The 12,764-nt window shown below is 39.1% G+C and overlaps 1 protein-coding gene across 1 annotated transcript; it reads left to right on the top strand.

Moving 5' to 3' along the window:
• Window positions 1-11,420: 11,420 nt before the first annotated feature.
• Window positions 11,421-12,363, top strand: LOC147617744 (18.1 kDa class I heat shock protein-like). The gene is made up of 2 exons (XM_086775562.1): window positions 11,421-11,837; window positions 11,958-12,363. The coding sequence occupies exons 1-2, from the start codon at window positions 11,624-11,626 to the stop codon at window positions 12,230-12,232; spliced, it is 489 nt and encodes a 162-aa protein (XP_086631688.1). The 5' UTR covers window positions 11,421-11,623; the 3' UTR covers window positions 12,233-12,363.
• Window positions 12,364-12,764: the final 401 nt, after the last annotated feature.

The raw sequence follows: 12,764 nt of genomic DNA, 5'->3' as shown, positions 1-12,764 counted from the left end.
CGCACTAGGCGCTAATAAAAAATCCGCAGTGGGTGCTAATAAAAAATTAAAAAAACTAAGAACATCAACTAAAATGTAATGATACTCAATAATGAAAAAACTCATAATGATATAAGCATCAAATAAGTACATCTGAATGTGAGCTAACCCAACTACTCTGGGTTTAGCCACTAACTCAAAAGATCAAGGCATAATGAAAATGAGCTACCCCAGCTAGTCTGAGGTTAGTCACTGCCCATAAATCTAAGTACAATGTAAGTGAGCTAACCCAGCTAGTCTGCTTTTAGTCACTATCAACAGCAACCCAATGAAAATCGTCGGAGCTCTCGAACATGCAGCATCATTTGCTCTGCCCTATGCTATGCAATCTGCTCCATAATCATGTGCTCCTGCGCCTCAGCTCTAGAACTCTCTACCTCAGTCCGAGCCTACGCAAAAAGTAAAGCATAAAAATAATTGATTAGTCTCTCTCATTAGGTATTACTTAAAGAAATTTATAACTTAGGAACTTAATTATCGCTTTTACGTGCAAGAGAAACCTACCTGCTGGATGTCATAGTCTCTCACATGCCGTGCCTCTGTAGTAGCTGTCTCTGTCGTCTTTAATGCAGCTCTAAGGCGGTCAATCTCTACTCTCGCCTCTACCAACTCTTGAGTGAGTCTCTCAGTGTGGTAGGTGTGGGACCCTACATGACACAATCAACCATGCCGCTCATGTAAAAATATAGAAAAGTACATATAAACATGTATATAAATGACTAAAAAAACTTAAGAAGTAATAAGTATGTAAATCTCGACATCTATCATTGTTGGTATCGATCGTGAAAACAAGCGCACCACGTGCTGGATGCTCTCCGTGGTACTCCATACGTCGATGCCAACCTGGGTGCCAAGAGGCTCGGCTATCGACACAGGCACAAACATCGGATCTATAGGAGCTACACGAAGGGTTGGTGGAGGCCGCCTACCCTGGTCCTAGAGACGGCCTCGGCTAGCACCACCACCAGGCCGATGGCTAGTATAATCCACCTCCTCCCCTATAACAACTCCGCATATAATTACATTGCGAAGTATATGGGAATCTGGCAGTTGTTCGGCATCCTCCCATATGCGGCAACATATCGACTATAGATATATACAAGGATGCGAACACTGCGTAATAGTAAGGGGCTTGCCCACCCCATGCCTCATCCCACGACTATCGAGGAAAAGATCTACGTAGGCTCCATCCCGGACAAAGATCACAGACCTGACGATATGTCAAGCCATGTGACACAGGAGCAATGCGATGGTGGGCTATCCACTCATCTACATAAACAATATTGTGAAGGCTACGAAGGGACGAAAGCATCGCCTCCAAGTCTGCCATGATATGTAATGTAGACGGTGTGTCTCTAACACTCCTACGGATAGCTGCTAACTCGCGGTCTCTCTCTCTGAGATGAGGTCCACAACACTTGCGGCCCTCCTCGTGGCCCTCCTCGCGTGACTCCATGCTAAAACCTAAGCCTAACACAAAGGTCCAATGCTTAGTACTAAGTAGCACTAATGAAGCTATAAAACAATGCTAATGGGCCCACTAATGCTAATCCAAATCAAGAGAGTAAGGAGAGTGAAAACGACTCCTGACAATGAGGCAAAAAAAAAGTTTTTCGATTTTATAACCTCGAACGAGGTTCGGTGACATCATGCACTTTAGGGTTTGCAAGATGTATGCTCTGGATTTAAGGGTTAGTGAGACAAACAGCGAAGATACGCACTTAATTTTAGGATTGGCGACGGCTGAGATTTGAATTCAGTTTCTCGTTCGAGGTACATGGACGGCTTAGATTTTAAGTCATTACCACGATTGAGATATGTTTGACGGTCGAGATTCATTTAATAAATGGTTGGGATCACATCTTCAAATGTGCGTGAACGGACGGATCAGATTTTGTAGATAAACCTCATTCGAGGTTTTTAAACGGTCTCGATTTCATCTCTATACCTCGAACGAGATATGTGGACGGATGAGATTGCATCTCTATACCTCGAACGATGTATTTCAATGGTCAAGATTTTATTTAAATATCTCGTTTGAGATATGTGGATGGTGGAGATGGGCTGGTCAAATATGCTGAATGTACATTTGAGCGATGTGCCTAGGGGGATACACCATGGCATTGATGTGGATCCGAGTGGCATGAATATCTCGATCGAGATAGTGTGGTGGCAGTGGCCTGTATTGGTGACATGGATGATGACTGGAACCCCGACCTGCTAGCGTGGCATTAGTTGGTATCTCGTTTGAGATATGTCGCTTTAGGTTGGGGAGGCACGTATCGTGTTTTAATTGATATGGTGATATCATGATAGAGGTACTCCACCCAAGATGCGTGGATGTCCCAATTTTAGAGAGAGTGGACAAAAGTGAGTACCCTCACCTTGCATCCACCCAATGTATTTCCAAACTATGTGTTAGGATAGCCCGCAAGCTATGATATTAATTGGATTACTAGTCCACACCATTGTGATCCCATTATAGGAAAATGAATTTTTTTATTTTAGGTTTGTTATGGTGGAGAATTGATCATGAATGAATGTTGGCTAGCTTCTTGGATGCTTCTTGTAAGAATTCTCTCTCCAGCTTTGGGGATATAAAGGTGTAAGAACCTCCCCTTCAGTTTCTATAATCATCCCCCAATTCAGAATACAAGAAAACATTGTTTTCCCTTGTCTTGGTCTAGAGAATGAAAATGTTATAAAGAGAGATAATACAAATTTGAGATGTTTTTGGATACAAAGTTTCTCCTAAAATCTAAGATGAATTCCCCTCAAACAGAAGTTCAAAAAGAATTTTCCAATGTGCATTAGAAATTAACTGACTATATGTATTGGAGACCTTAGCCTAAGGGTCCACATTTTCAAAAAAAAATTATTAAGGTCCAAATAAGGTTCTAAAGGGCCAATAGGATTAATCCAAGTGTTGGAATGACAAAAATACAAAGAATAAAATAAAATATCCTAAAAATGATTAAATGCTCACATAAGATGAAGAGTTGACCAAGTACTAGGTTTATTAGTAAAAAAATCAAATTTCGACACCTCAGTAAGGAAGGAAAGGGCTCATGAAGGAGGTGCCTTTTTTTCATCATTGTCTTGCATTTTTAATTCAAAAAATGAGATATTTATATCTCTCCTCTCTCCTCTTGCAAACTGGATCAAAAAGTGAGCCAAATCGGTCCAAAAATTATCCAAAATGGATCAAATTGAAGCTGCAAGCCTCTAGATCCCAGTTGGACTTGGTTAGTGGCCTCCCTCACCTATGAATAGACCCTCATTCCTTTGTATTTTCATCTTTGAGTAATTGCCAGTATTATCTTCATTTTAGTGTAATCCTATTATCTCTCTATTTTGCCTCTACTTTTGGAGCTTCACAATTCTCCATCCTCTCTTAGAGATTACCCTCCCCAACTTGGTGGCTAAAGCTTTCTTTGTGGGCTTCACTTCTTTCTTTAAATAATCAAGCCAAAATCAAAGGTAAGCCTTAATCCAATGGTTTCTCTATCTTCTCAATGGTTATCTCCTTCCCAACCCCTCTAATGCTTGGGAAGCTTTCAATTAAATGGTTTTTTCTTAAAATCAAGCTTTCCAATGATTCATAATGTTTAAATGGTTTAATTCTAATCTTTATGCTTAATTAGTATTTTTATATTTAAATCTCTCTTTTTGTAAAGATTAATCATCTTTATGGTTAGATCCTTGTTAGAAGGATGGTTCTTAATGAGAAACCCATTATCTTAAACAAAACTCTAGGCTTGACAAGCTAGAGAAAAAGATTAGATATTTTTATGATTTTAATATAGTTAAAATGATGATTAATTTCTTTAAGCTTGTTTATGATTAAGAAAAATCATATTAATTTATTTTAAGTTGAAAGAGGGTTATGCTTACATTTTTGGAAATGAGGAATGGATATTTAAGAATAATCAAGAGATTTAATTGTAATTATGCTTGTAATTATGATTATAATTATAAGTTATGTATACATAAATAAATTTTAGTTTAAAAGAGGAGTTCTTATCATATGTCAATTATGAATATTCATTTAAAGTTCTAAAATTAAACTTTCTCAAAAGTTGCAACAAAGCTATGGCAAAATTTTCCAGAAAAAAGATAAATCTTATTTTTATGCATAAATTTAATAAAGCAAAAAGAGGAATTCCCATCATATTCTAGGCATAGACATTTTTATGCTAAAAGAATTATTTTTGTTATATTTATGAAAAATCATTTTATAGTATTTATGCATAATTATTTAAATAGAGAAAGAAGGAATTTTTGTTATATTTATCTATATATATGTACATGCATAAATAAATTTTATGCTAAAAGTGGAGTTTTGAGAATTATTCAATATTCAGAAAAATAAAGAAGATTATGTACAAATTTTATAGAATCATTCAATTTATGAGAATTATGAAAATTTTTCATTTAGATAAATGGATTAGTGTTTATACTAAAAGAGTAAATATGGGTATAATTGATTTTGTAAATTCCATGAATCTTTTATTCAAAAATAAGAATATTGAGCATATTTTATTTTGAGAAATTTGAGAAGGAATGTGAAAACATTCATATAAATGCATCGAGAAAACATGGATAATTCTTAATCAAAAATAGAAATGATGTGAATGGATGTGAATAAATGTAGGAATGATGTGAATGGATGTAGGAATGATGTGAATGGATGTAGGATGATGTGGATGGATGTGAATGGATATAGGAAATATGTGAATGGATGTAGGAATGATGTGAATGAATGTAGGATGATGTGAATGGATGTAGGAATGATGTGAATGGATGTGAGTGGATATAGGAATGATGTGAATGGATGTAAGAATGATGTGAATAGATGTAAGTGGATGTAAGAATGATGTGAATGGATGCAGGACAATGTAAATGGAATTGGAATGATGCGATGTGAATTGAAGTAGAAGAATGTGGAATGATGAGAAATGACATGGAATGATGTGGAAAGATGGAAGCTTGTATATGAGACATGTTTTTAAAGATTGTTTTATGTCAAAAATGTTGGGGAAGCATTTTGACTATCTTGTCAAATAAGGTCGTGAGGACCTAAGTGAAAAGATGATGGAGAGTCAATGAAGGACGTCTCGCGTGGCAAAATCCGTCAAGGTCTTGACTAGCCTCAGTTTAATTAAAATGATGGTGAGCTTCCGATACGGTGGATGAGGGACAAAGGAAACGGCCTATGAGTGAAGCGTTAGATGACCTGCGAAGAAGGAACCTAGAGGGTGCTGACCATACGGTGCTTGGGCTCTGGGTTGGCTCCCATGATACCCACGCGTGCGACGAGGAAGAAAAATAAGTTAGAGCTGTTTTCTGAACTCGGGCATGGATCTGGTTGATTGGCCTTGCTGGTCTTCAACGGATGAGTTCACAGCTCTTTTTACATGGATCTTGTTGGTTGATCTTGCTGATCTCCAACTGAGAGTCCATATGGTTTTTATGTGATTAAACTCCTAGGTACTATGGGCTAGGAAGAACTATTGAAAAGGCCCCTGAGTGAGCAGGTGGTGAGCGTTCTGGTTGTTTGCCGATAATGCCATAGGTACGCTGAGGAAGCAATGACTGAAATTGGATTCTATGGTTGGAAAGTGGAAAAGTTAGAAATTGGATCTGGAAGTTGAGCTCATTTCCATTTCATGCTAGAAAAAAACCACTCCCAAATTGATTTAATTTTCTTTGATTGCCTAATGTGAGTTGTAGATAATGGTTTTCTTACTGTTATGGGCTTGTGTAAAGCTGAAACTTCCTGTCGAAGTCTTCAAACCACTTGGTTTGAGCTCATTTGTCAGAATGGGTGAAAAGAGGAAAAAATAGGATAAGTGAGATAATCAAGATTCAAGACTCAAATCAATACTCTATGATTTTGCTAATTTAGCAACCTTAGAGCGTATATATGGCAAAGGGATTATGGTTTGACCTGATACCAATTTGAAATCTAGGTTGGGAGTTGATTACGGTTGATAGAAAACATTAGACTCAGCATTTTGGTAACACAAATAAGAAGATAATAAAAAGGCAAGATATTTTATCTGACACACACATTTCCTTCACATGGGTAGCCTTTAAATGGGATCAAGTACATCATCATAAGCCCATGGACTAGCTTAATAACTTGCCTAATATAACCCTAAATCATATAGCATTGACCCCCTTAATTTGAGTCCCATTTAATGCTAATTGAAGACTTTATGGAATCTCCAGTCCCAATTGTAGTAGGTGCCTAGTTCTAGGGAATCTAGCTTCTAGTCAATGGCTTCTATTCATTTACATCGCTTCATCATATACTTCATAATATCACCATAGTGATATCTTTATAACCTTAGCAAACATTTTGTTCTAAGGTCCATGCTCCCCCTCTCCTTAGAATGTACCCATCACTCTATTTTAAAACAAATTTGGCTACCTAGATGCTCATGGTTGGTAGGTTAGACACACAATGTTCCTCATGATATAATGAACCTTGTCCCTTGAGGTCAAGTAAAATCTCAAGATATAAGGAGTTGGAAGAGACCCACAAGCAATCCTCATGGTGTATTGGTGGAAATAAAAGGCTTTTCTCTTGAGATTGACACCAATCCCAAGAGCTAGTTTCATAATGATATCAAGAAAAGGTCCAAGATCAAGTGAGTTTATTTCTAAGCAACCTGCTTATATAATATATCTAATTTAATGATGCAATTGAGAGATGTTATATCAAGAATGACTTTATATTTTGAATATCTGAATGAAAAATGACATTTTATTAGGTGCTTTTATTTTAGGGCTTCTCAATTTGTGATTGTGCCACCATAGGATACTAATTACTATTTGGATAGGTCCCAAAACAAGTAAATGACTCTACACACAACTCTACAAAAAGCCTAGAGGGTGATTTATTTACATGTACACATTTGTAACATCAAATAAATCCATCAACATCAAAATTTATTTCTTAGCTTGCCTTAGTTTGTGTCATGGTAGGGATTTTTTCAAAGGGCAACATTGACCATATTGGTAAGAGCTAGGTTGTCCTCCATTGCCATGCTAGATAGGCTCTAAGCTCAATGCTCTATTAATAAGAGGCAATAACTTACTCTCCAAGGATGGAATTTGACCTAAATGTAATGCTAGAAATCTTATAGGAAGAGAGCTAGCACTCTCTCGTAGATCTATAAAATTTAAGCCCATGTGTGCCATATCATCACTCCCTAGCCAACATGAGTTATTGTGAAATGAAGTTTTAGGCATATAGAACAAGAATGCCATTTTCTATCATGTACACCATAATTCATGAGGTTACCATAGCCATTACCTCTCATAAATTCACTAAAAACTAACTTCAACTGCTAAGGTGCTTAAGTGTGCTACAACAAATGCATCTTTATAAGTATCTATCTAACTTCAACTGTTAAGGTTCTTGAGTGTGCTACAACAAATTTTTCTGTATAAGGATCTATCTACCTAGTTTAATAGAATAAGTAATAAAGGGTACAACATGGCCGGCATATGGAATTTTAGGGTTCAACCAATGCCACTCTCTTGAATCTCACAAAAAGAGGGCTAAATTTATGCCCTCTTGAAGTAAGAGGCGATAGAACGCAACACCTTAAATGAGGAGAGGGGGTATCAACATGCCACTTCCACTCATGGAAGTCCATACTTGCTACATGGATGTGGAAACATAATCTCCAAGGTCTTGCTCTAGGAGGAAAAGCATCTCATCTAAGACATCTAAGAGATGATCTATAAAGTAATAATTGTAATTCCTCATGATAGGCCAATAATTGTCAAAGATATCCTCAAGCAAAACTTTTTGAGCAAGGAAAAAATTGAGCGACACAAAGACTACTTATTGAATCTTACTATTTGTCTTAGATCTTGTACTTTCATCGTGGTGATGTAGCATTATGTCCATGTGCATATAAACATGATGTACAACGACCTCGATTGCACCATGTGGCTGCCTACAGAACTCCACGATCCTACCTTTCCAATGCTTGTTAGGATCACCATTGTCTTTTGATTTTACTTTGAATGCTCCTTGAGTCTTGGGTCTCATCGTGATCTAATCTGACTTCCTAAACCGCTGAGGGATGTAGCTGCCCCATCAACATCCTTCCTATTGAAAAGCTCCACACTTTCAATGTTACAAATGTGTTTTCTCCTAGAGCTCATCTACAAAAAGCTCATCTACAGAGGGAAAAAAGAACATTATTATCATTTAGTTTAGCTCAACAATCTAAATAATGAAAACAACACTTTAAAGAAATGTTGTGAATCTTGCACTTGTAGTCAAGTTGAAAAATAATCCTGTAAGTTTTCACAAATGACATCATGGTTAGGAAGATTAACGAACATGACAAACAAAATAAAATCACGAAGAAATCATGATTAGAAAACATAGCTTAACAAAGTTTATGAGACTATTAAGATGGAAAAAAAAGAGGCTGAGAGAAAAGGAGGAAAGATGAAGCAGATATGACTGAAATAAGTGACGTTGTGAGAGAAAAGGAGGAAAGATGAAGCAGATATGACAGAAATAAGTGACGTTGTGAGAGAAAAGGTGGAAAGATGAAGCAGATATGAAGCAGATATGACAGAAATAAGTGACGTTGTAAGAGAGTTCGAAAACGAAGAGAACTAAGTTCAAACTATGGAGAAAGTCTTCAATTAGACTAGCTTCAGTATGGCCTGTTTTCTTGATATTCCTTTTGACATATGTTTTGGTAGGTGGTATTCAGGCCTAATATTCTTCTATTTTTGAGTTTTATGCCAATATATTTTATTCATCTTTTTTGAGCTCGAAATTGTGGGGACCACTATGACAAAAAAGATCCATGCTACATGGATCTAGAATCCAGGCACTCTCATTGGCTGGTCTTATATTATTTTAATGGGCTCTAAAAGGGCCCATTTGGAGCTCGAATTTCCCCTAATGTGTAGTTTAGCTCAAGGGGGAGTTTTGAGATGTCAAGATCAACACGAGCTGCTGACACTCATGACGTGCCTAGGTGATTGCTCCACCTATACACGACTAGAGCATTTATTAGCTGATGGTGGGTGAAAGCATGAAAGGGTGTCTAAAAAAAAAGTACTTTGGGAATTTTCTTTTCAATCTACATTTTGGTGTATCTTGATCATACAAATTCAAAAGTTGTCAGAGAAGGTGGATTTCGAACCTACTCTTCCAGAGCTTTCCAATGATATGTCACATGAGGGGGTTTTGACAAAATCTTAAAAGGCTTCACGGCGGCGCTACCCATTTTTTGATCTTGCAAAATGGAAATTGGGTTTTTTCAAAACTCTCTAATATGGTCTTTACTTCTTTTCATAAAGAAAAAAATGGTACTATTTATGTACTTGTGAGTACTTTGCTTTTTCTGCATGTCAGGCTAGAGTACCTTTTAGGTTTGGCTACGTTGAATGTAATGTTTTATGAAAGAAAATTATTAAAGAAAGATTCTCACATAGGATATTAGTACTCTTGAACGTTTGTACTATTTTGGTCAAATATTATGTACACCATATCACGCTTTTATCCTAACACGATGGAGCATCGCCATCTTAGGGGAGTGTTGAGATGGCAAGCTCAACACGAGTTGTCACCCATTATGTACCTAGTAGACCGTTTCACCTTTATACTACTAACGCATTTGGTAGTTGAGATGATGGGATCTTTGGCATTAATTCTATAGCTGGACTCCACCTACCTAGTCCAATCGAGTTATAGCATACTTATCCTGCGAGCTCACCTATTTAGCATGTTCACATTATGGACCGCTTGTATATAGTACTCTAGTACTTATGTTGGTTTTCACTTATCTTTTATAGAACTCTTTTGAAAACAAGAAGAAGAAGAAGAAGATTTCAGCCTTCCATCCATTGTTGTGTGAGCATGTGTGTGCTTGCAAGAGCTCAAGCTCTCTCTCCTCCTCCAATCTTTTTCATCCCTGATTGCATGTCTTGAAGGAGCTTATTAGAGGCTAAGGCAATTGGCACCTTCCAAAGTTTCATGCCTTTTCCATGGCTTTATTTTCTCTTGCTTTGATCTTAGCCTCATCTTCTCTAGACTAGAGTGGTTCTCTCTAAGTGGACGTGTGGAGCTATAATAGGGATGGCATGGTTAGCATCTTTGTGGGAGCTATCCTCTTGGATTAGGCATAGACATATCTCAGCAGAGCAAGATCATCTTAGGCGCATCTTCTCTAGACTAGAGTGGTTCTCTCTATGTGGACAAGTGGAGCTATAAGAGGGATGGCATGGTTAGGATCTTTGTGGGAGCTGTCCTCTTGGATTACGCAGCAAAGACACATCTCAATCCAGCTGACCCTTTGTAGTAAGATCACCAACACTGTATCCCAGATTACGTCCTACAAGTCCCATGTATTACCTAGAAGATTTAGGACATCTTAGCATCCTTCTCGTTCTTCACAAAAAGGACAATCCAAGTTGCTCTCAACCAAGCCCATCAAGAGATTGGTCTCTTTCTCCGGTCAGCTTCCTGAGAGTGAAAAGGGGCCTTTGAAGAGTTTTACATCTTTATGCCAACACAATGCCTAGATCGAGACTAGTCTTAAAGGCACTGAAGAGAGGTGAGGTTGCGTCTAATGTGGACGCCACTTGCATTGCTCTTGAGGCAGTAGAGCAGTAAAGGGTGGAGTACAAATACCATGTAAGAGTTTCCTTTTGCTCCCAAGTAAGGGACAAAGTCTCCCAAGATTTCCTTGTAGCATCAGGCCTCTACTTCCATTATGAGTTGTGAGAGAGTCTAGTCCACAAGAACATTTGTTGAGGGCCGTCAAAAGGGCCCTCTAAGATAATTCGTAGAATTATTTTCTCATGCCACCGTGGAAATGTTTAGTAGGGTCATATCCTGTGATTTTGTCAAAAAGTCTTATTTCATGTACATCCTCCCTCTTTTTTACATTTATGATGCATGCTAACCAAAGCCCTGGAGGATTGTGTTGGCATACGTGGGGCCAAACTTATATCAAACCTCAAGTACATCTCAAGGGGACGTTGTTTATTCCATGTACCTTGCCAAGCCCAAGATGACACAACACTGTACGTTTTTTAATGATATTTATGGATGTAATATTATATACTCATTTGAGACCATAATCTTGACAAAGTGACCTGCTCATCAAGTTGGGGCAAGAGAAAATTCTGAAAATTAAAAGGTTTTACTACCACAACCCTTAAAAATTCGCCTACCTTCAACTCAAATTTCAAAATGTAATTTTCAAAAATCTGAAGTTGGATTTACACTAAACCCCAGTTTTTTTGGAGCACTTAGGAGGAACCCTTGCGAAAATTAGAGGTAGGACGTAGAGGCTTCTAGAACCCTCGGAAAGGAATGTTCGGGAAGCAGGTAGTAGCTCCAAGAAGGCCCTCCTCCGCTACTACTACGTTTATAATAAACCTCCACAGAGCGACTCTCCTCATCTCATCGCATCTCAATTCGCGCGCCCCCCTCACAGCGGTTATATATATACACTCTCTCTCTCTCTCTCTCTCTCTCTGCTGCCTTCCTCTGCCCTCACAGCAGTTACCAGTACAGTAGAAGGAAGAAATGGCCCTCTCTTTGTTCGGCCGCAGCAGATCAGGCGAAGATCCCTTCGACTCCCTGCTCTTCGATTCGCTCGCCTTCCCGTCTTTCTCTTCCTCTCTGCGCGCCAGCTTCCCGGAGCACCCCAGCTTCGCCCGGGACGTGGCTGCGGTGGCTAATACGCAGGTGGACTGGAAGGAGACCTCGGATTCCCACATCTTCAAGGCCAACCTGCCTGGTAAGAATATCGCCCCCCCCCCGCCCCTTTCCCCCTTCCTCCTCCGTCGCTTTTATCGGAATTGACTGCTCGAATATTCGCATGAGCAAAGTAGTGTGCCCCCGTGTGTGTGCTCTGCAGGTCTGGCCAAGGAGGACGTGAAGGTGCAGGTGGAAGACGGGCGCGTGCTGCAGATCAGCGGCGAGCGCAAGAAGGAGGAGACGGCCTCCTCGGACAGGTGGCACCGCGTAGAGCGGGCGCAGGGCAGCTTCCTTCGACGGTTCCGCCTCCCCGACAACGCCAAGGGGGAGGAGGTGAAGGCGGCCATGGAGAACGGCGTGCTCACCGTCACCGTCCCCAAAGTGCCCCCGCCGGAGCCCAAGTCTGCCGTCAGAAGTGTCCAGATCTCCGGCTGAGAGAAATCGTTCAAAGACTCTCTCTCTCTCTCTCTCTGTGTGGCTATGTATGTGGTCGAGTGATGGTCGTCATGTGTGTTTATATTACAGGGGATGTGTAGTAGAGGGACCGTTCTTGTAAAAGTTTTTTTTAAAAAAAATAAAGGAATGTATGACAACTTCTCTTTTTAAAGGATTGGAAGCCTTTGTCGATAATGTCTATCTAGCTTAGCTTGTTCAACATCACGGACATGTATGATCATTTGTTTTGCTGATGTTTAGCATATATGAATGAGGAGAGAGAGATAGTGAGAGGATGGGTTATATGGATGAAGTGGTACATTAAAGGCTATTATACTTGCCTCTTAGCCATGCCACAAAATTTTGAGGAGTTGTCGTCCTCGCTATCTCCAAAGTTGTCATAAATATGCAATGGATCTAACTTCCATCAATAATATGATGCTGATCTTGGAAGTAGCGATCTATCTTTGATGTAGACGACGTCAAATTTAAGTAACTCTTCTTATGTCATAGCAAAACCTAGAAGGTGCAC

This window comes from Cibotium barometz, chromosome 36 (assembly GCF_041138505.1).
Source record: "Cibotium barometz isolate CiBa-2024 chromosome 36, ASM4113850v1, whole genome shotgun sequence".
Taxonomy (NCBI): Eukaryota; Viridiplantae; Streptophyta; class Polypodiopsida; order Cyatheales; family Cibotiaceae; genus Cibotium; species Cibotium barometz.
The sequence above is the reverse complement of the archived record's forward strand: the minus strand, read 5'-3'. Positions and strand labels throughout refer to the sequence as shown.

Coding starts and splice junctions, on each gene's coding strand:
- LOC147617744 (XM_086775562.1), top strand. CDS start 11,624: ATGGCCCTCTCTTTGTTCGGCCGCAGCAGATCAGGCGAAGATCCCTTC. Junction 11,838..11,957: donor CTTCAAGGCCAACCTGCCTG/GTAAGAATATCG, acceptor TGTGCTCTGCAG/GTCTGGCCAAGGAGGACGTG.